Genomic DNA, 23,956 nt, shown 5'->3' on the forward strand with positions numbered 1-23,956 from the left:
CGGGCATTTGAGACCCACCTGTACACATGTTGTTTTTCATAGTATTTCTGTGTAGAGAAAGCAAAAGACAAAACAGAGCCACTTTCTTCTAAGACTAAAAAAGGACAAGGGGCATCTCTTCCTCTCCGAAGTGTTTGGATAGATAATATCACACAGTCCTATGATTAGCATGAACTAATTCAAGCCCCATATGGTACAGGCTAGAGGCAGAAGAGTTCTTCTCTTTATTACTCCCTTTGCTATGAGGTTTTGCCTAGCTTTCAGGGAAGGTCAGTCCAGCTAGGAGTATATACATCCTTACCCAGGGCACAGGGAACTTTGAAAGCAGCCCCTACCCCGAGATTGTTGTAATGCTTGAGGTACTCATATTTCACAGAGAGCTCCTATCCAGTACAGTGCGGTTCCTGCAAGCAAAGCTAGTCCACCTAGTCACAACTAACACAAAATGGGCTGGGTAGATAAATCCACAACAATACCTGACTTCAATACAACATTTTAATTTCTGAAGATCTCAGAGTCCTTCAGCAAGCGTTCATAAGTATTATTATAGTACCAGAAATTAAAATTGAGACAAGAACTACATAAGTGATATACAGAGAACTCACAGAGAGTGATAGCAGTAGAGAGTAAAGGAAACCAGGTGTCTTGGGCCCTAATATCTACTCATCTCTCAGGCCAGACTAGCTTCTGTAATGGATGGCTTAGATTATGCAGGACAGGAGGGAGAGGCCAGAGGTAAAAGCTGATGCAGAGGAGCAAAGATCAGCATTGTCGCTTGCTAGTTCTGTAGCAGTTAATGTTACGCCATAAACATTTTTATAAACTAAATTACCATTGAATTTTGTAAACTAAATTACTTTAATAACATGCAGCCAACACAGCAATCTATACAGCTGAGCAAAAAAGTACGACTTAACAGTATGTATATCATGATTATCAGAACAAATAATATACGAGCCATTGCAATAAGCCTCAGAGCATTATGACAGACTCCATAATGGCCTTGCCCTCACACAGACATGTCATGCAAGCAATTGTTGCTCCTATAGTTATACAGCAGACACAAAAGAATGATCTTGCCTGGTTTTCTGAAAACCTGATAAGAAACATTTAGTGATACAGGACCCCTTCCAAAGAAGTTTTCCCATTCTCTTCTCATTCATTTCAGCCAGTTGTTGCTGGGACATCTGAATCTTCTTACAGCTCCATGATGGGCCAGCCCACTCCCTGTCCTCTTGCAACCCAAGCTGCAAATACATCAGATTAGCACAGAGCCTCTGTGCAGCAGCAGTCCTGATATATACAGAACTGAGACCCAGTAATATAAAACAGCTTTGCCTGCACATCACTACAAGAGTGTCAAAGTGCCTGCAGACAGGCCAGAGCTAGCAGAGACAGGACATTTTGAAGGAATGCCTACTGTTTTTATAAGCCTAAGGTTCCCAGCAGATATTCCATCCTTGACAGACTCAGTATAAAATGACACTCTATCTCCTGTGCAGTCCAGCTCGACCCTGATCACACTGCAGGCTGTTTGCAAGTTCTGTTCTGTGATCACTGTTTCATCGAGGAACACACAGAGACGTCTGCCACTTTTTTGCAGGTAGGAGTTAAAAGAAGGATGCGCAACTTCTAGTCTCCAACACTCTCCATGACTGGTGTCCATCTCCCAGAAGTGCCAGCCTTTTGAGAAATGCTATATTTTTGTGTATACATATACATATGTACACCATATATGTATGAAATGCTGTGGTTTATATATCTTTTATATATATATAATTCTAAAGGGGGCAAATAGCAGCATTTTCTGAAATGTGATATTTCACAATTCCTTTTCCCCCTACAAATAGAGCAACTACAAGATTTTAGCTTTCCATCACTATCCTGAGGAACTCCATTAGGCATTTTTAAAAACTCCCCAGATTAAATTCCCTGCACAAGTAATTTATGAACAACAGCATGGCCATTTTGCAAATACTAGTTTGATAAGGATCATTTGAGGTCATTTTCCAGAACTCTCCAAACTTCCTAGTGTGAACAGTCACAAAAAGTTAATTCTACACTCAGGAATTTGCTGAATGCTTTTATGCAAACTTTTCCTTGCAGATAATGCATTTCAATACTGCAGCATTTTCTGCTCTGGATGTTTTCCTCTCAGGAAGCTGAAACAACAGCAGTCACCAGGCAACCCTGAAATTGCTCAAATGAGGTATATACTTACAAAAACATGGATCTGAGGCTTTTTATAGTGAGAAGCCAGATGAGGTCTGGATTATGTTTACAGAGGTCTTAGAGACTGAGCTCAGGAGTGGCCCTGATCATGGTGTGCTTCTTAATACACCCAGGGCCCAGACACATGGCAGGCCAATTTAGTGTGTGCTGCACACTGTCACGCGTACTCTGCACAGTGACTTCCCACCCCAGCTGTCTGCAGGTCTTGACCATAGGCTCACTGTCAGCAAGGGATCAAGCATGGTCAAGAGGGCAGTAACAAGGGAACTCTCATTCATTGAGTTCAACTGGACAAGGATGCCACTGCACACAACATCAAGACAGTACATAGAAAGAGCTGAGTATTTACATCTTAAGGCAAACTCCACCTGCTTCTGTTGTTATGAGTTCTCAGCTTTTCCCATGCATTGAATCAAAGTTACATAACTTGGATGCTACAGACACAAGAGATAATTTGCTGTTCTTTTCTCTTAATCCTCCTACAAAATTCCTAAGATATCTGCATCTCTTTACCCAGAGCCTATTTTAAAAGGGCATATTAAAATCATGTCCCAAAGTGCTAAAGCCCAAAATAAGTTCTCCTTTTATGTTCACAAGAGAAAATAATCAAGTATAGTGTTAGCAATTAGTTCTTAGAGATGTCCTTGGCAAGCTTGCTGTCTTACTATAGGCCGTTCGTTCTTAAACATGTTCCACTGGTTTCTCCATCTTCTCTCTCTCTTAGTGAAATGGTTACTTTCCAGGTGGTGTTTTGAGTAAGAGTTGCATCTCTGGGATGAATTGCTGGAAAAGCCTTAGAATAGTCTCTGTTAATTAATCCAAAATAATGAGCAGCACTGGCAGGTTTGAATCAGCTTTATTAGGAACTGCCTTATTTCTCTTAGAACATTCAGAAAGGCATCAAAAGTGCAGCAAGTTGTGGAAAAAAACATCCCTGAGCAGAGAACTGCATCTCCTACTTCACAGCTGGGCTTTATGAGGAAAACAAAGAAAGCAGCTTCTGTCCCACCTCAGGCCCTCTGCAGCCTTACCTAAGACCCCCCCTCTGACCAGTCCTTCCCCAGAACTCAAAACTCTTCTACATCACTAGGATGAAGTTCACTCAATGGATAGTTTTCTCTCCCTGGAGGACTGCATCTCAGCCACCTCAGCCCCAGCTTTCACCAGCACACAAGCTATGGTTCAAATCTACAGTTATAGTCCTCAAGTTCACATGGCAAAAGCCAACTAGCCATCAGAAGCAGCCTCTGAGATTCTGGCAGAGCAAACATGAAGTGTTGCATTATCACAGCAAAGATGCAACTGCTGCACCTGAACTGCAGGATGGGGAAAGGTCAGGATGGGGCAACCTGTGTGCACACAGCAGTGGACTGTGTTGTGGGAACAGCACAGGGCAGGCACAAGGAGAATGACCCAGGAGGAAAGCAATGAATATTGCACTCTCAGCTTCTCTGCTACTAGTGTCATATAGCACTTTTTGGCCTCTGCTGCATTCGCTTATGAACGCTCATGGAGTGGCAGGCTGGTTCAGCACAACAGCAGCACCATGTCATCTCACCCTTCCAGCATGGGACTAACACTCTCAGGGCCATCAGGAAGCAGCTGGAGAGTGCAAGCACTACAGATGTCCATCTGCCCAACACAGACAGAAATGCAGGATGGAAGAAGATTCAGGATATCAGAGTTCATCCATACTTTGCATGCCCACACAGGGACGTAAATATTCAGGAACTCCCCTCAGAATGTGTCTCAAGGGCAGATGTGGAGGGTACAGAAAAATAAGCCACATTGTATTTGAAGATTCACACATGACTTCAGTTAACATATTTGGGCTTCTCCAGGTCTCTGGTTAAGACAGGTTCAGAATATGCATGCTGAATGGGCAACCAGCAGGAAACCGAGAGGTGCTTGCCTACAGCGTATGCAAAATGAGCTAGCAGCCCAGGACTGTTAGAGCATTAGTCATTAGAAGTGGAGGTAAAATGCAATAATAGACCATCTGGTGAAGAGCTTACCTGTCTCAAATTGCTTCAAAAACCTATAAAAGACATTTTCAAGGTAGAATTACTATTGTGCAGAGCAAGGCCAGCCCAAATAATTGGAGTATCTCGGGGAAGGGAGATGCTGTTATGTACCTTAATGAAAAGAATCCAGTCTTTTTGCCCTCTCAGAGCCTCCAGCTCCTGTATATCATGGCTGGCTGCGTCTTTCTCTTCTTTGTATTTTTGTATCTCCATCGGAATCTGAGAAAGCTGTTGTGCTTCATTATGACTGAGGACTTTCAAGGACTTTCTTTTTGGTCCTTATCTAGGTCCCCATGTATCTCTTTGAAGAGTTTTGCCAGCTGATTCCTCTACATCTGCCACCTGGTCTTTTAAAGTTTTCAAGGCTGTCAGGGGCAGGATCTTGCATTCCACAAGCTAAATTTCACTCAAAAAAGCACCTGGTCTTTTCTGGGCTGAGAGAAGTAACTAGTAACTTAGTGCCTTTACATATGACATACCAAGTTGTCCAAGGCCAAGGGACACAACTGGTCTTCCCCAACATCTGGCACTTGACTACTAAACACTGCCAGCAGTAATTGGGATATGAGTTCTTTACCTTTGCAGAGACTTAAGCACCTCTAAAGACTGCTTTCACCAGCACCAGTATTAGATGGTAGATTAAAAGGTAGCAGTTCTTGCACTATGCTTGTTACTATACATGCTTATTCTGTGTTGAAATCTTTTTATTGATACATTACCTTTTGTTCTTTTAAAGAGGGGTGAGGAAAAACAGTTTATGTGCTTACTGCCTCCTCTAAGCCTCCTTCATTGTTTGGAAGCAGCTACACGACCACAAAATGTATTTCCCAGTCAGCAAAGAAATTTATTTATCATCCTTCCTCAAATAAGAAACCTAGAAAAGATGTGAAAATTCACCTAGGAACTGAAAAGCTTTGAGATCCATGATAAAAGTAATAATAAAGAAAGCATTATCTCATCAACCACCAGCAAACAACCATCACCTGGGTTGGGACCAAGGAACAAACCTTTATTTCCTTCTCTTGTCCCAGCAGACTTTCTAAGCTTTCCTTCAGCACAGTTTTATGTGTTTTCACTATTTGCAGAATTTGAAGAAAAGCACTCTGAAAATAACCAGAGGTAGGTATCAGAACAGGACAGACATACATGCCTAAAACCAGCACTTTCTGGAGTTGGGTTAAGCAAGACCCAGAAAAAGTTTGTTTGCTGCACTCTCTCAAGACAAACGAATACATAAAAACATTACTGTAATATTTTATTGCTGGACAAATACCACCACTATCAGCATGGAAAAGACTTTCAGACAGAAAGCCGTTTGTGAGTAATAGCAACGCGTAAAGCTACTTTTTATTGGCAACATCTTTTGTTACTCTGTCCTTAATTTCCTTTGCATGATACAGCTCAGGCTGATTCTCCTGTTCGAAAGTGCAATGAGGACTGAAAGTAGCAACAGTAAGGCCACAAGCACTCCGTTAGGCGCGATATGATGGAAAGAAAGGTGTTTACACCCTCTTATTTTGTATCCCGAGGGGCAAGCACACAGGCGATCTGGGGCAAAACTAGGAGTAGAAGCCAAACGTCCCAATCCCTCGCACGTGAAGTGGGGGACGTTTCCCCTGCACTCGGCTCTCAACACCTGAGTGAGACCCCAGCCCACAGACGCCCGTGGCCCTGCAGGCAGCCCCGGCCGGGGGCAGCCTACCCCCCACGCTTGGGGCAGGGCCACCAGCACAGCGATGGCATCACAGCTCCACGGGCGCCAGCGTGTCAGGCATGCAGCAGCACTGCTGTGCTCCGTGCACTTGTGCCTCGTGGGAGGCCACGGCGCTGAGCTTGCCCCAGCCTGGCTGGCTGACGTGGTGGGTGGCGACCAGGAGCAGCAGAAACTCTTCAGAGCCCGCCTGAGCACCAGGCACCTATTGCTCATGCTCCACCTCCCCTTCACACTGGGAGGGACATCCTCATCCTCCACTCTGATGCTTGCATCTGATCCTGCTGGAGGCATCTACTGCTTTGCCCCAGCTCCACAGGCTCCCCCAGCCTGGTCCCCTCACTGCATCCCTGGGCCCCCTTCCACGGCAGCAGGGACCCACACAGACACCCCAGCACCACAACCCAGCCGCTGTAAGGAAAGCATAGCAAATAGCCAACGCCTGCTTAACCACAAAGAGCACAGCTGAGAAAAGGAGCCTTGGGCTTTCACTATGCTCTGTTCAACTTCTCTTCATCCCCTTCCTCCTGTAGATATTTCTTGAGATAACACCTGGTGATCTTCCATCCTTAAAGCCTGCCCCTGTGCACACTACTCCTTTTCCCCTGCCCCAGCACTGCTGGGTTCTTTCATCCCTTCAGCGTTTGAACGGAGAGAGGCCAGAAAGAAAAGATTCAGTGAGCTTCACTCACCTGCACTTCACCTGGGTGCCCATACTCAGGGTGGGCCCCAGGTGGGTTTATCATGGGCCAGCCCTTCTCCGGAGAGCTAGAAAAGGGCCGTGCTCAGGGCTGCTCCCTTCTTTTCTCATTTGAGTTGCTATGTCTTACAAGTTAGTTTATCCTAGAAACCTAGGAGGGAAAAAAGTACACCTTCATTAGGGGAGAGAGCAGAATAAAGGCAGCTTATTTATTTTTACTGTTTGGGAATAACTTACTGTTCTTTCTTCTCTGTTTGTATGAGTGCTCTGGCTGTACCCAGCTCTTTGTAGTGCTGTGAGAAGGACAAGCTGCAGGTATAGCAATGTTTGGGTTTCCCCCCCACTCTTACAAACATGCTAAAAAGACTGAGCAGATGTGAGAAGGAGGAAGAGAAAACATATATAGAGAGAAGAAAAACAGAGAATAGGATTTACCTTAAAGATGAGGAGATGGGTAAAAATATATTGCAGGGGAAGATCTGTGAAATGTCATCGTGAGTGGAGCAGCAAAAGTGAAGTGAGAGCTAAATTCAGTTTCTGTATAAAAAATTTGTAATGGCCAATGATGTCTTGGTGTCTACCTGCTCCTTTTCCTCCAAAAAAGAATAAACTCGTGGGTTAGGAGAAGTGACTTTTCAACTAACGCTACTGTGAAGCTGAAAATGATGTTAGCTCTTTGTTCTTAGCTGCTTTCATTTGACTTGATTTAGATATCTCTAGAACCCCCCTTCCATCGTCTGCTTTCCCTTTCTCTTTCCCTAATATTGTTTCTCCAGGTAATCCATAAGCTGGACTACAAAATCCAAGGCTCTCACCTCCTTCCTTCTGAGAAGCTCTTGGCATGAAGCACATTGTCAGTAATAGTGTCCTAGCAAAAAATGTTCCCTGTGAAACCTTTGTGACAGATCCTGCTATCTGTGGTGTTTGCAAGGCTGGTGTTACCGCGCTGCTCTTGTCTGCTCCTGGATTCCTGAGGACTTGTTAGATATTACTTTTACCAAACAAGACTCCTGAGCCTGTGCCCAAGCAAGGATTCGGTACTTGGTTAAGTGCCCAGAGGATCACTTCTCTGGGACGGCAATATTTATTTTACAAGAATTCATGATACAAATCTCCTCCTAGATGGTACTGACCTACCAGTCCTGTCTGACTTGATGTATCTGCTGAGGGTGGGGAGAACTATTCCCTCTGTATCAGAGTGCAAGCTTGTTTTCAACTTGTTCCTCTTTACCAGCTCCCTAATGCTTTCTTATTACCTTGGCCCACTGAATAGTGATGTTTCAGAGATTGTGCTCTCCAGAGAATGTTTTTCATTCTGATTCCTAACTACACTGTGTCCTTTATCATTATTCTTCTCCCCTCCATGGTATTTATGGCTTTGCACTTCATTATTGCTAATCCCTGTTTCCAGAGTTGTCTCAAATGTGAGTAACACTGAATTCAGTGCTCACCTGGCTTTACTATGCCAGTGTACCTGGCTTCCCCCAAGCCACATGAAACTGCTGCTTTTCATTGCCCTTCCCCACCTCCACTAACAGGGCAGAACTTGCATTTGCAAAGGCTGTCTGTAGTGCTAATGGCACCAGCTGACTGCCATGCTGCTGTATGCATCTCAACCCAAAAGAGCTAGGACTTTGTAGGAAAAATCCTCTGACTGATCCGTTACTTGGAGCCCGTGAAGGCTGCAGAAGGGGTTTCTTCTGCCAGGAGTCCGCGCATACTCTGTGTGTTGCTGTGGTCACTTACTGTGCCCCACTTGCAGACGTGGGCTGCCCTCTGACAAACTGCTGTGCCACTGCTGCATGCTGGCTGCTGCCAGCTGCACCCTCGCTGCCGTGCATGGTGCCTTCCATTTGACTAGCCTGGAATCTTGTTTATTTACCCTTAATTAATTAAACGTATTAATCCCTTAATTGAAGAAAAAATAATTTCCTTAATTTCCTTCATGATTTTGGATAGCTGGTAGATGCCAGAAACTGCAGATAAAGACCACTCTAAATAATCTGCTGTGATTCTGTGATTCTGTGCAAAGTAGCAGCTTCTCTGTCTACCTTTTTTCTTATCTACAAAGATGTGTGGGTCCCTTCCACCAGCTACATCAGTTAGCACTGAAGTGAGGGGTAAATTCAGTAGCAGGAACATGGCTTATACCACAAGTACAATGGAGAAAGCAACAGTTTAGTTGTCAGAGGTGTCTATTTTCCTGTATAGTTTTAAAATAAAACAATATTTAAATGCTGGTTGGCTTTGATTGTTTGCAAAGAAAACTGAACTTTGCAAAAGAAAACGACTTCTGTTTCCTAGATGTAAACTTGGAGGTGATCCAACACCCAGGACTGCGGAAGCTTTCTGAACAGCGTCCCTTCTGTCACTGCGTAGCAGAGCAGAGGGAAAGAGCCCCACGCCACACGGGGGTTGCATGTGCTGTCTTTTCTCTTCGGACTGCTGAGTTGCTGCCTGGAGCTGAAATTTTGCTGTTCGCAGTGAGGAATGAAGATGGTGATGAAAACAAGGGCTTTCACACAAGAGTTTGCCGACTTAACAGTAGCGAGCCAAATCCTTTCTATGCCTCTCTCCAGACCAAGAAACTGAAAATTTGCAGACCCATAGAAATGCAGATTCCTAGCACAACAGGGTGTCAGGCTTAAGGTGTAAATCTTATCCCACATCTTGCCTTTCTCTAGCAGATCGTACAAGGGCACTAAATCTTCAGTGGCTCAGGGCACTACCAAGAGCATGGGGGGCATGGTGTCCTCTCTTTTTGGCAGGATTAGGTCCCAGGCATACGTCTGCTAATGCAGCGTGAACAGTTTCCCTTTAAAATCATTGCTATTATTAAAGTAGTGAGGAGGTGATCTGCTCACTGCTCTGCAGTCTGTTGAACACCAGCCAGGCAGAGGTGAGCTCTCAGCAAATTTGTACGGTGTTGGCAGCCCCCTGTTAGCCCTGCTGTAGCGAGGACACCTGCGGGACGTCTGGCGAGGAGTCAGGTGACTGGCAGAGGATGTGACAGCAGCCCTGGGGTGTGCTTGCTACACCCTGACCAAAACCCATCAAGGCCGGACATGCTATTCTGTTTTGTCAACAATGTCTAGCTGCTCCGCAGCCAGTAGCTACCCACGCTTAGCACCATCGAGATGAAAAGGGCCCTTAAGACACCCAGAACGAGTCCCGCCTGGGTGTCCAACCCGTGTGTCCAGCAGCCTCCCATCAGCGACCTCTCCGTGTGGCTCCCGGGGCTCCCGCACAGTTTGGAGTGCAAGTCCTTCATTAAATCTACCCTGTTTAACACCTCAAGGACGTTGAGTGTCTTTCTACGCCCGTATCTGACCCTCTGTTTCCTTCCTTGCAGTCATACATGTCTTTTAGGAGGAAATCTTCAGAGTCTTGTAAAACCGATATATAAACATTTGAAAAGAAAAAAAGGGTATTTTGAGGGGGAACTCATTTGTCTGCAGTTGCTTTAAAAGAAATTTTTTTAAAGCGCTATTGTGATACAGAAGGCAGCCCATGGCTTTGTGTCATGCTAATCAATGAAAGGCACCAGTTACCTTGAGAAACAGGAGAAACTTCGCTGTTGTCAAAGCGTTGCTGTTCCTACAAGCAGTGTAAATCTCAGCACTCTTATCTGCTCCATTAACTGCTTTACTTTGAAAATCATGGAAAATGCCTCATCCTCTATGAATCTGATGTCCTCCAAGATCTGCTCCTTTGTGTAGCCCAGCTGACAATGGAGCTCTTTGGCGTGGTTCTTCAAAGCTTCTCAGCTCATTTTCATGGGTCTTAAAAACTGTTCCCAAAACAAACAGAACAAAGAGGCAAGTCCAGACTTCAGGGCTGTAATTATTACTAATGCTAATATTGTGACATAGAAATCAAAGGGAGGAATATTTTTTTGTGTTTGGGACTTTTAAAAATGAGAACACCTATTTCAGATCAGAACTGACACTGAAAAAACAAAACCTGGAGTTTTGGGCTGAAAATTGATTTTTTTTTCTTGGCCACAAAATCCTGCAACCCAAAGAAATACTTTCAGTCGAAATTTCAGTTAACACCTCCATCCCTTCCTCTCCCCCTTGCAAAGGTTGCAATAAAGCCTCTTCATTTTATTTATTTTTTTGTCCACATCATTTCAGAGCTGCTTCTTTCAATGTCGCTAAAATCTTCAGATAGGTTTGCAGTGCAGGGGGCATGAGCAAGCAGAGCTGAGCCAGATGTCAGCCCTGCCCTGTACATCATTGAGGTCCCCCCGCCCTCTCCAGCCATCGGCAGTTTCTTCGGCAGTCAGCCTCTGCCCAGCAGCCACTTACTCACGGAGGCAAAAGCACAATTGCAGGAGTGTTGAAGGGATTTGGTTGGCAGCGCCACCAGCATGAGCGGCGGTGCTGTACCCCTCACCCAAGGCTATCCAAGGGGCTGCCCTCTTGCAGTGGGAGCAGTCAGCCTCTGCAGCAGACCAAACAGCCGGCTGGGCAACATTTTCACTCTAGCTTTTGGGGGTCTCTCCTCCAGACCCCCAGAGTAGCAAGGTGGTGGCCTTTGGGCTAGTCAGCAAAAATAGCACAATTGAGTTGTCCTAGCACAAACCATACAGCACCTCTTGGTCCTTGGGAAAGGAAAAAGAAAGCTTCCTTTTCTCTGGGAGCAGCTAGGATCTGCTGAGAGGCAGCCTACACTGGGAGTGGTGGTGGTGTGCTTCTTCAGATACGCTCAGAGGATTGACGCAGTAGGACGAAGGTGTGTCAGGCAGAAACAGCAGGCGATCCCATCCTCCTGCTTTGGTGTTGACTTGTCCTTCTGCCCTCTGGGACCTGGGCCAGGAGTTGGCATGGTGCAACATGCACCTGGGGCTCTGCTGGCAGGGGTATATATCCCCGTGCTTCCGCTGGCAGAAACCAACCGCCTCCTCCTTACGCTCTTGGCACAACTTGTGGCCCCAGCTCAAAGACGTGGCGTGCTTGTAGATGTCAAACTGAAAAAGAAGCAGAGATGCTTAGAAAAGGGGAGAGGTGGAGAGCCCCACCACTTCTGCAGATGGAGCCAGCTGCCTCCTGAAAGCCAGCGACCAGCTAAAGCACCTTACCAACTGCAGCTGCCTGCTGAAATGGTGCCAAGCTGGGTCCTGTGGGGCATTGCACCCCTGAACAACAGGCTTGCAGGTAGCATCATTAGCAGCTCCACTCAGGGCTTCCTCTGGTAAACAGGGGCTGAGCAGGGTTCGTAAGTGCAGTCTTATAGGGGTGTTGAATAGCATATAAACCAAGGTCTCTGCAGATACTAGTTGGCCTATTCGTTCATAACTGACCTGGCACAACAGTTGGGTCAACTTCCCTTCTGTTGTAGTGGTAGTTAAAGGACCTATTCAGCCAATCTTGACTGTAGCTCACTACGTAATGCAGGCAGCAAGACCATGCAAACGTAAGGAGGTAGGAATCCTCACTCTGACTCAGCAGTGTGGTAGGTCTTTGAGGAGTAGGATTAGCGCTAGAAAAGCAGGTGGCAAGAGGAAGTTATCTTCTTACCTGCAGGAGGTTGCTGAGAAACACGAGGGATCCAAGTGTGAGTTTCAAAAGGTACTTGGATGTAGAGACTGTGAATGAAAAATTAAAATGTATCCAGCCAAGGACTGAGAGAGAGAAAAAGAGGGAACACAGGTTGCAGGACACAAAACTAGCTGCAGCTAGAGAAAATTCTCCGCTGGCGTTTGAAGCAGCATAGCAAATACAGAAGGCAGAAGCTGCAGGTGCCTGATGGAGGCAAAAGCAAAGCTTGGAAGGGAGAGGTAGATACCAGTGAAAGCTGTGATGAATCGCTTCTAGGCATGCCAGGCAGTTGCTGAGGACAGAGATCAGTATAGCTGCGCAGACAGAGAGGTCCACAGAGCTGGCAAAAAGCAAAGAAACCAAACCTTTTAGCCATTTGTCCCTGCAAAGACACCTGTCAGACCTAGACAGCAAGCAGGGATTGATGTATGCTGAGAGCAGGCAAATGCATATGTTAGTCTAAGTGACGCCTCTCTGGTCTGTCCATATACCAAATAGCCGAGGCCTCCAGAGCCCTCCTTGACTGGAACTAGTGTCACACAGAAGCCAGAATCAATGTCTGAAAAACAAGAAAATTGCTGAAGTCTGATTATAGCACAAGGCTGTGCTTTCCTGCTAAAGGAGTCCTCGTGCATTCGCCAGCACAGAGATAGCAGTTTGCCTGACAGAGCTGAAGGAAGGATTAGATATTGGATGTCTACGCCTGAGGCACCGATATAAATTGAAACTGAAAGGTCAGCCCGGGACAGCTTCTCAGAGACAAACAGTGAAATAAATCCCAATCAGCAGCAGTGTGATTTAGCAGCACCCTGGACTTATGGCTGAAAATAATTTTGAGACAAGAGTAACTTTCAGCGCATGCACAATACCGGCCCTCAGAGGCTGTTTCTTTAGCAGAGCAGCCTGGTGAAGATTGATGAGAGAGCTTGTCAGAGAAGGACAGGAGCTGGTCGAGATAGAGACCACACGAGAGTAAAAAAACTTTTTTTTTTTTCCTGGAAAATCTGATTTGGAGAATGAGACATCCAAGTGCATATCAGGTGTCTTTAAAGGAAGCCATTCACACAGGGGAGCAGAGATGTTCTGTGCAATATAGGCTAATGCATCTTTTTTCTCTAAAGAAGAATCTCTGGAAGTAATGATGGAAACACAGGCCTAGCAGGGACCTCTTGGGTTGCCAAGTCCAACCCTTGCTCTCACTGCGTGCTATCTTTTGTATAAGCCAAAAGAGCTCTATTTTGAAGTTCCTTAGATGTCTTGTCTGTGATCCTACTGGGAAGCTCCCACTTCACAGCTTTACTGGCTAGCAGCATCTTCTAACGTCCAGCCTAGCTGTGTCCGCGGCTGGCTTCTGCCCAGGTGTGACTATGACAGTGCTGTCCTTCAGTGATATTTGTTCTCTCTCAGCCTTCTCTTGTTAGGCTAAAGGGGCTACTCTCTTTTAGCCTCCTCCCAGAGACAGTTTCTTCTTTCCCTCTGTCCTAATACTGCTCTGCATCCTCCCTTTTGGGTGGGAACACTTTGCTCCTAGCCCCTGCATTCATTCACACCTTCCCTTTGGCAGTTCTGAATCCACCCCAGCAAATCTGACTTGTTCAACAAGGCAACACCAAAATCATCTTCAAAACACAGGTTTGTTAAGCCACATCGGACATTCCCTTCTTAGGCTCTGAATCAGAACTGACAAATCTCTTCGAGGGAGGAGCTGCTTGCTGGACACTGTTTAAGGTCAGACATTTAAAAGATGTTAAAGATCTGCCTTCCTAGACCAAGGGCATCTCACCAAAAGAGCCACAAGCTGCTTGTAGACCCTTCTCTCCACGAGAGAGTATTTAGGTGCATGGGCTGTTTGATTGCGCTGGTGCGGGGTTTCCAGGCATTCCCTTGCAGTGCCCCAGTTAGTCCGTCCTGCCTGCCCCCATTCACTTGCAGAGCTTTCTGCAGGTCCTTGCCCATGGGGCAGAGTGGGTCCCACCAAGCTGGTGGAGTCCGAGGCAGCTGTGGTGCCAGCCAGCTTGGCCGAGCCTGCCAGGCGTGGGCTCTGCCGCTGCCCGCCCGGCTGGGCTGGGAGCCGGCTCTCCTCCCCTGGCAGCGAGCCTTTGCGGCTGGTGCCAGAGCAGGGGCACCCAGCGCCGGAGATGCCGGCCAGCCAGGGTCGGCAGCAAAAGTTGTCTCTATGCACAAAAGCCAGTTATTGACTTCTTTTCTCCTCCAGTAATAGGGATGCATTGTTTCCCTGGTGCAGGAGAGAAGGCCGCCTCTGTGCCCGTGGCGGCAGATGAAGCGGGAGAGGAGGCGTACAAGCTACAACAAAAGCAGTGACCGGGTGGGTGAAAGGAAGCTGTTTTACCAGAGAGAAATTTATGCCAACATGAAGAACTGTCTTCCCCTTTTTTTTCTGAAATTGATGGAAGTAATTGTTGGGATTAATTGATCTGCCAGATTGATTTAGTGAAGTATTCATAAACAGCTCCTTTTCAGGCTTTAGATCTGCTTACCAGATGGACAGATAACAGTCAAGAACTGGCAACAGTCCTTTATTTTCCGTGAAGCTGCCTGGGAATGAAACGTCTGGTGATTTGGGCCACACCAGAAAGGATCATCCTCAGCTGCCACTCCGACCTTCACCACGGCCCCCTCTCCCCCCGCGCACTCACCTGTGCCGTGCAGCTGGGCCAGCGTGCCTCTTCCCGTGGGGTGGCCCTGGCCTCAGCCAGCCCTGGCTGCCGTGGCCGCGCTCCCGTCTCCTCCTGCCCACGCGCCCTCTGACGTGGCGCTGAGCAGCCAGCTGCAGCTGTTGCGGCATTCCTGGATTTCGTCCTTGCAATTTCATGTTTCGATCAGTCGTGCCACTGGCAATGTAACTGCACCCTGCCAAATCTTAGAAAAACATTCCTCTGGTGGCCCCAAAGCCCCTTTTTTGGTCTCCAGGTTGGAAAATGGCAGGGAAATTGGCTTCCCATCCATGCTCCATTTGTGGTGCCTCAATTCCAGGGAAAAGGGCAACAGCTTTGGGTCTGGAGGAGAGTTTTGACCTGCGGTTTTTGGACAAGAGATGCAGAAAGGTTGTCAGGGGGATGGGGGACTCCTGAGCTGGGGTCTCCTGCAGGCTGTGCTGCACAGGACAGTCATCACCTACTACCCACATGCCCAGCAGAGCCCACTGCCAGCCCTGCCCTGAGGCACCGGCAGGTCTCAGACTGCTGGGACGGCCACGTGCTCTCTGGCTCTGTTATCTGAAAGCTACTCTTCTCAGAGAGCTGGCTAAATCAGTGTAAATCAGCAGAATAAAATGGCAGGGACAGCTCTGTGTGTTACGAACCGCCCCAATTAAGGCCACTGAGGCACTCCCACCTGGCGGCATCACTGAATAAATTCTGGATAAATTCAGTGCAGTGCCACTGACCTCGAGCGTCATCCCGGGCACAGCTGGGGACAGGTATTTGCTTCAGCTTCCTGGTTGTGCTGGCACACAACTGAACAGCACTTGTTGGCTGTAGGGTACTTTAAGTATCATTTCTTCCAAGAGTCTGGGCTCCCTGTTCATACGACTACCGGGGACACGATACACTGGAAAATGGGTGTTAGCTCATCTCAGCCGTCTCCCGCTGACAGCAAGATGGGTGCCTGGAAACCCTTCTCCTGGTGTCGTGTTGGGGACTATCTAAATACCTTCAGGCTGGTGCTCTTAAGCCATATGGATTCTACGTCATCACCTGGGGACTTTTCCACGCAGCTGCAATTTTTTCTTGCGATCCAGCCCTTTGCTCTGTTACAGCCTGTTATTCCCTCTCAGATACCTTCCAGGAGCTCCAGCTGCCGCACTGCCTGCCCTTCTCCTGCAGGCTCCTTCAGCGCACGCTGACCCCAACCATCATGAATCCTGAGTCACGACGTAAGGCTAGACATTGAACTTACGCCGCTAGCGTTTACTGCCAAGGGAGAAGTACAGTGTCTCACGGTACAGGCTGCTTTTCTTTCCGTTTTCCAGGCATCAGGGCCTGGAGCAATCCCCACTGAAGCCTCCGGGAGCCTCTCCCGCTGCCGGTGCTGTGTCTGCAGGAAAAGCAGGGTGGCCAGTGTCCGCTGGAGGCGAGCGCCGTCTGGGGGATTTCCTCTTGGAGGGCCAGCTGCTCACTCCACGTGGGCTTCCCAAAGCCCGGAATACCAAACCAAGGCTTTTCCTGCACACTTTTAGCTTAAAACAGTGAATGCTTCCATTTAACCAAAACAAGTTGCACTTAGAATAGCAGCATGCAGGGCTTTCCCGCACTCCAGCCGCACACATGAAGGCGGTGCGGCCGCGGCGCGTGGCGCAGGAAAGACGGCGGCCCTGAAGGGGACGAGCCAGGGCGGCTCCGCGATGCCCGGCGCCGTGCGGCCCTGCCCTCCTGCCGCGGCACCCGGCGGTGCCCGCACCGTCCTCCCGCAGCTCCTGCTGCAAGCCGGGAGGCAGCAGCAAGCGCTGCGTGAATCGCAAAGCACCTCCTCCCCGAATTAAGCGTGCACTAGTAAACTGAAGTACTATCAGCACAGACTTGTTGCTTTTTTTTTTTTCCACTTTATAGTATATATGTTATAGTTTATTTATAGGCAGATCACTTCACTATTTACAGTACATGAGCGTAGAGATTCTACAGTCTTTGTGATGTAAACAAGTAACTCCACGGCAGGGGGAGTCCGAAAAAAGAAGCCAGTTCTGAAGTATTTACACAATTTAAAATAGAACTTTTATACCCACTGGATAGATATAGATAATACATTGAGCGATTTGGTTAAATTATCTATGAAACTATAGAATCTGACAATGTAAAAATACAAGAAAACGTTCTCTTGTTTTAGAAGGTAGACAGTTAAATCACACTAGAAATAAATCTCTTTTTAAAAATAATAACAATAATAATAAAGGAAAGGCATAAGAATTCATGCCGTCTTTTAAGGTTAAAGTATATTACATAAATAAGGACACAACGGAACGTAACTGGGGGAAAAAAAATAAGTGAAATATAAAAAACCGCTACCAATTAAAAAAAAATCAGACTAAAACCTTGATTCTTAATCACAGAGGGATCAATTCTGTTAGTTTTACTTACTCTGCAAATAGAAAATCACAGAGGTAAGTAGTACTTACTCAGCATGAGGAAGGGAGGCAGAATTGGCCCCTAATAGCAGTGTCCTTTTATCCAAAAAAAAAAAAAAAAAGAAGAAGAATTTAGCTTTTATTATAAATAACAAAGCAGATGTGCCCCTTTTAGGTGAAATTCTTACACCTTTCTCAAGAAATGCATCAATTTAATCTTTCTCTCTTTCTCACATGCATACACACACTCCCTTCCCCCCTTAGTATTTAACTCAGTTTGGCTCGCTGATAAATAATGCCCCGTTCAGTGCCACCTGGCGCATTACAACCAGACTCCCTAAGCTACTACCTGATTCCAGAACTGATGAAGGAAGAGGAATGGAAAGCAGAAGGCTTTATTTGGTTCTATATTGCTTGAGATTGTCAGGGCGGGACTAAGCTGCTTAGAACAGAAAGGGCTTCAAGGCTCAGGTACGAATAATGATGTGTTTCAGTAGTCAGCATACTTCCAAAAAGAAAAAAAAGAGTGCCAAAAAAAAAAAAAAAGAACAAAAGTGCTGGTCTGTAATGCTCTTTTGCATGTACCAGTGCTGAAACCAGCTGCTCAAACTGTAACCTAGTGACTGAGCCGCTGCTTCTGTAAGGAAGACAAACAACTCAGCAAGCTGTGCTGGGTAGGAATCGGGATAAACCTTTTCTTTGGGGCAATATCAAACTTAAAACCCTGGATTGTCCTCTGCATTCAGCCCAGACACTCAGAAACATTTGCTCCTTTCCAAAGAAGTCCCAAGAATCCACTGGATTCCAAGCCAAAAAAGTGTATCCCACCCTGAAACAATGAGATTTCATGGGGCAAATTTGTGCAAAAAAGTGAATGGGCATTTTACCACTAAATTCTTCACATTTAGCATTTCCCCACAGTACTTCAAGGAAACTACTAGGGGACATTCTATAGTTAGGTATTTTTAAAAAAATAAATCTCCTCCTTACTTATTGCCTACCGTAATTTACCCTTTTGTGCCCATCTTGTCTCTGAGAGAGACCTCTTCTCCTTGCAGCGTCCCCCCGGCCTTGCAGGTGTGGGCTGTGCCCCATTGAAGGCCAGGAGAGCCCCGTCCAGGGCCGCCGGCGCCACAGATGCAGCGAGCTGCGGCGGCCTCAGCACGTGCCCCCTGGGGGTGTGGGAGACGGAGCCGCTGGGCTCCCCCTCTGCGGCTGGAGCCGGGCTCAGCGGTGCTTAAAGCTACTCTGGCGGCTGTGCTCGCCGTGAGCACCCTCCCTGGCCCCGGCGGACGAGGACGGGGTTCCCGCAAAGTGCTGTGTGCCTTTGTCCGCCCCGGCACCATGGGTCTCCTCTCCCTGAGCAGTGCCTGGGGCATCGCTGTGCAGTGGGAGTCATGTGCCTGCCCCGTGTCCTCTGTAGGATCCAAAACAAGATCATAGTCCGTTAATGGAGGAAACTCCCATCTGCACCTTGTGCCAAAACCCTCCTTCCTCACCCCTTTGCAGACTAGAGTACTGTGAGCTAAAGAAACCTTTATATTAAAAAAAAAATATAAAAGTGGAAAGTTACTTTTCACCGTAAACCTTGCGTGAGTGATTCTAAACCTAGCAGATATTCACGCCTGTGCTTCTCAAGTTGAACATCCTCCACACTCATGCGGGCAGCCCTCGGAGCTGACCAGTGGGGACTGCAGGCCTCGGCCCCTCTGCTTTTACATTCAGCAAGGACAAGTCGTGGCCGCGGCGGCAGAGCCACGAGCCGCAGCAGAGGGGTGCATCGCCACCCAGCTCCTGCCGCAGACGTGAGTGCATTTCCTACACCTCTGTGCATATAGCAGAAGTCCAGGAGAAATTTCTCAAAGAAGGAGGGAAAATAAGCCATCCAAATTAAAAAAAAAAAAAAGAACCCCCCCCCCCCCATTTATAGGCTTCAGGCAACACGAAGACCACTTATTGCATCTCTTCCTATCCTAGGACTGCAGTACTGATGGGCTCTGTGCATTACGAGACCTTCCTTTCTCCTCAAGAGACCCTTACTCGATGCGCAGAAGTTCTGCAAGGGTCATTGGCTGCTGGCTGACATGGGAAGTCCAGCCTCGGCAAAACTGTGTGAAATTTTAAATCTGGGTATACGGAAACCAATGCTTGTGAAGCGACTGAGTGATTCACACAGGAGGAGGCTCCTTCCAGGCCCTGGAAAGGCCTCCCCCAGCTGCTGCATTCAACCCTTCCACGTCCGTCATGTTTGATGCATTCTCCATCTGGGACCAAGCCCGGCTCTGTGGGCTGTGATCCGGCCTTGGACTGAGCAAGGAGATGGAAGAATTCCACTTAGCTTTTTTTTTTTTGATTGATTGTTTTCTGAAAAACATCAGCACAGCACAGGACAGTACTACCCACCCTAAATGTGTCGCTATATACATTCTACATAAGCTCTATAGCAATCACATGTAAACATCATCGTTGTGAGGAAATACTAGGACAGAAAAAGGCAAAGCTACAATGAGGCAATTGCCAACAGCAGATGCTCAGTCTCGGCCAGAGTTACTCGTGTATGCTAAGTTGGGATGAGAAGTGGGGGAGAGCCTGTGGCTGTTTTACAGGAGAGATGTCGAACCTTGCTGCTACTCTGAGCTGAGACTGAAATGGCACAAGGACTATTCCCTGACAGTGATTATCACTGGTGATAAGATTTGGGAACTGCAGTTCAAATCACCAAGAAGCCCGTGGGACATTACACCACCTAGCTGGTTGTTTTCAGAACCATGGGTTCCACAAAAGAAGGGAGAAATAACCAGATAATTGTGCTGGTATCATTGCTTCTGGTATTCTTTCTCCTGCTAAAGATTAGCTTATGCTGTAAGTGGTGCAAATAAGTCCACAGAGCAAAGGACCACATCAGCAGGATTTAGGTTCTTGGAATTGAATCTCATGCAATTGCGGAGACTTTGGTCATACTCCCTGTAAGATGAAATAATATCCCCACCAAGGAAATGAAAATAAAAACCCTAAGTCATGTATAGGGGAGACCCCAGAAGACTCTAATCTATCTATTGGCAGAGTTAAGGCTATAATATTCTATCTACATAGGATGGCTGAATCCCTAGTGGTCTCTGCGTCTGGAAAGCAAATGGAAACTATGGAGATGGCTTGAGGAGTCAGCAAGATTTCCTAGTCCCTCTGGGAAACGGTGTCTCTGGTCTGCTCTGGGTTGGGTTTCCTCCAACCAGTGGTGGGGTCTCTCCCCTCTCAGCTCTCCCAGAGATGGAGGGCAAGTTTGCAAGCAAATTTCATGGGAATGTCGCGTTAGCATGCCTTAAATCCAGCGTTGCCGGGTGGCCTTGCCAGCCCCCGGCGAGAGGCAGAGCAGGTTAGTGCTAGCCAGCAGGCAGGCCAGCCGGGAGCCACGAACACACTGCGAAGCTGCGACGCTTCCTTCACACTGCTAGACATGAGCCTTGGCTGAGGAGACAGAGAGGACGGCAGAGAGCGGGCCAGGGTGGGTTGATGGGGGTAGGGGGAAGGATTCTGGTTGCCAACCTGGTGCTGGGAAAGTGTATGGCTTTTAGATACCAGTCCGAGAAAGGGCAGCGTGTTGGAAGGGGCAGAGATGTTCAGCGTAACTGTCGTGTCCCCTTCCCCTTTGCTGCGCATGTGGATTTTGGGCTTGCTGCCAGGCGGAGAGGAAAAGAAGGATCTTCGCACCCCGGTTCCTCTGCATGCGGTGGAAGCGAGCCGCTCACGAGCCGCTCTGCCCCAGCTGGTTTCCCAGCCACTTCAGGGACTGGAGAGAAGCCAGTTAAGTTGCGCAGACCCTGCGGGCAGAGGCGCTTCTGCCCGCAGCAAGATCAGCACGTCCCACCAGGCCACCCAGGCAGGACCACGCTTGCCACGGGCTCAGGCCACAGGGGCGACTCCCCGCGGGCTTCTCTCTCCTGACCCAAAGGCAGGCACCTCGCTGGGGCAGCGACGGCTTGCGGACATCAAGCCCACGAGCCCACTTTGGTAGTGTTTTACTGCTGCATCCTCTCACCGCTCCTTCCCTTCACACCTACCAACCTGCGCTGCTGGAGGGCATGAAGGGCACCAGGCCGCTGCTCCCGACCTCCTAACCTTCTCGCGCCCCAGGACTGAGCTCGGCATCTGGTTCCCACAACCGGCAGGGCTGGGGCTCGGGGGCTCCAGCCCCGTGGGCGAGGAGAATGGCTTGACAGCAAAGTGGGAGACCCAACCTGGCCGCAGAGCGCCCGGTTTGCTGGCGGGGAGGCGGGCGCCTCCGCGACCGAGGGGCAAATGCCGGTCCTGTGATTCTGCTCTGACCCCCCATTTGCTCAGTGGCAAGTGTCTCATTACAGTGCATAGTTAAAAATCAAGGAAGCGGTACAATAAATCTGAATTACAGTACATCTGAGCCATAAATACATTTTTTAAGTATATACTTTTTTTTTCTTCTATTAAAAATTAGTTTATAATCCTGATTCTATTCACAATTAACAATTTCATCATCACACACTACGGACAAAAATGTTATGGTGAACACAGCTGCAACTCCACGACGGGAGCACGGGGCGGGGGAGACGGGGCAGGAGGCGGGGAGAGGGGACGGAGGGCTCCTAGGCTCACCCTAAAACAACCAGTCAGAAGCAGGGAGACTAATGTGTGGCAGTGAGACATCAACACCATGGGGACTCACAGACAGAAGCAGCTTTGTTCAATGTAAACATCGATTGAAAGGGACAGCAGTCTCTCTCTCGCGCGTGCGTGCTCTCTCTCGCTCTCTCTCGCTCTCTCTCGCTTGTCATAGACTGAATAATTTCTTTGAAAACGTAAACATATTGGAAGTGCCTTGACTGAGGTATTGAGGTATTCCTCCAAGGTTAAGGCTGTTACCGATGCAGGCTTAGCTGGGCCTCCTGCAGCAAGCTGTCAAAATCCATGGTCTCGTACTTGCTTTTCACTGGAGCTGGGGAGGACTCTTCCGCGCTGCAATCTGGGAACGGCAGGGACACAACACGGCAGGGTCAGGGAGGCCGGGTGCCCCGGCCCTGCAAGCCCGGGCACCTTTGGGGGGAAAGGTCACTGCTTCCTGGTGCCTCGGGCCCCCAGGAGAGGGGACCTCCGTGCGGGAGGCAGCCTGGGACGCCCTGTCCCGCCGCGCTCCCCTGCCCGGCGTGGGGAGCGGGACACCCCAAACAGTTGCAGGTTTTCACTCCAGGCTCTGAGCAAACCCTTGAGCTACAGCTTCCCCATGCTCCCTGCTGTAGGACACTGTGCTTTCAGCTGATTATAACTTTAGTGTTAGCCATCTAAATGAGAATTTTGCAAGCAGGATGTCTGCCTCTGACTCTTTCTTGGAAAGTTTTGGTGCAGTCTCATGTCCAAGAATGAGCTAAAGTGGAAAAATGTGCTGTTTCTCCCCCATTTGAAAGGAACAAACAGCTGTTTGGCAGACAGGCTCTGGCACTGCCCAGCATTGCAAGCCACACAGCAGCAAGACACCTGTTCCCAGGGGCACAAAAACCTGGCCAGATCCAGATGAGTTCTAAGCCTCTGAAAAATGGCAGTTTTCATATCACCTAGCCAGGTTTGTGACAAGCGTTGGAGTCTGCCTCCAGTGTTCCTCCATCTCTCACATCAGAAGCTGAACAGATATTGTCATCACAAAGCCCAGGAAATTTAGGAAATGCCAGAAATAACATTGCCAGTTTATGGCAGCTCAACCTCTGTATGTGTATATTTTTGATAGAGACACTAACGGCATAATTTCATTTTGTTTTTTCCATCTCATCCCGTACACAGGACAAATGGGATTTTGAGAACGAGCCAGGCTGTGCAGTAAGGAGGCGCCTGTGGTCCTTGCAGCCATCAGCCCAGGAGGAAGAGAAGGGTCTGGAGAGCTGGGACTGCAGGGGTTCTCCTGCAGCAGGAAGGCAGTCACATGCCGTCCTTGGCCCCCCTACCAGTAACACCGCACAACCATTTGCCAACACTTTCATCACGAAATTCTATCTGTTTCTTATTTCTCAGTGCCCAAAATGGGAGACCCTGGGATTTATGTGGATGAATAAATGCACGCACAAACAAAATCAGAGCAAAGCTGCTCTGAACAGATGAAATACAAGGTGCTGAAGGATCAAGCAGTACTGGTGTCAGAATGGATGTAAGAGATAAGTCAAGCCTTATAACTTTATTTTCTGGGCCTCGGTATCTCATCCAGGAAGTGGGATAACAGAACCACTTCACCTCCTGCAGAGGGTATAAAAATAAATGCATGGTGTTTGTGGAACACCTGAAGATCACAGTAAGAAGGAGTAAGCAAAGCCTAGATCACACTGCTCTTTCAGGACTAGCAGAGGGTTTTGCTCCTGTGCTTTACATAAGGTCCTATCAGCTGCTGATGAGCAGGTAAAACGAGACCTTGTCTGACTTTTTTACTGAATGAGGCAGGGGATCTGCTGAAAACAGAGTGTGTGCTTGCCCAAATCCACACAACACAGAAAGAGCTAATGCAACTGCAGCACATCTAAGTGTAGTCATTCTGGATGAAAAGGACCTATCCAGTGGTGAATCTGTCCTATGGAGCAATAAACAACCCACACCAATCTTGGGCTAAGGACTGCTTTCTCCAACAACTGGGAGGGGAGATCTCTGCTGGAAAATGTC

General features: G+C 47.9%; 1 protein-coding gene across 1 annotated transcript in view; it reads right to left on the minus strand.

The window, feature by feature from the left end:
• Positions 1 to 16,771: 16,771 nt before the first annotated feature.
• Positions 16,772 to 23,956, minus strand: part of PPARGC1B (PPARG coactivator 1 beta) — a 65,546-nt gene continuing 58,361 nt past the window's right edge. Inside the window, exon 12 of the mRNA XM_064520879.1 lies at positions 16,772 to 22,283. Within this exon, the coding sequence (XP_064376949.1) occupies positions 22,180 to 22,283 (104 nt within the window). The 3' untranslated portion in view covers positions 16,772 to 22,179. The remainder of the gene's footprint in view (positions 22,284 to 23,956) is intronic.

This window comes from Dromaius novaehollandiae, chromosome 15 (genome assembly GCF_036370855.1).
Source record: "Dromaius novaehollandiae isolate bDroNov1 chromosome 15, bDroNov1.hap1, whole genome shotgun sequence".
NCBI classification, from domain to species: Eukaryota; Metazoa; Chordata; class Aves; order Casuariiformes; family Dromaiidae; genus Dromaius; species Dromaius novaehollandiae.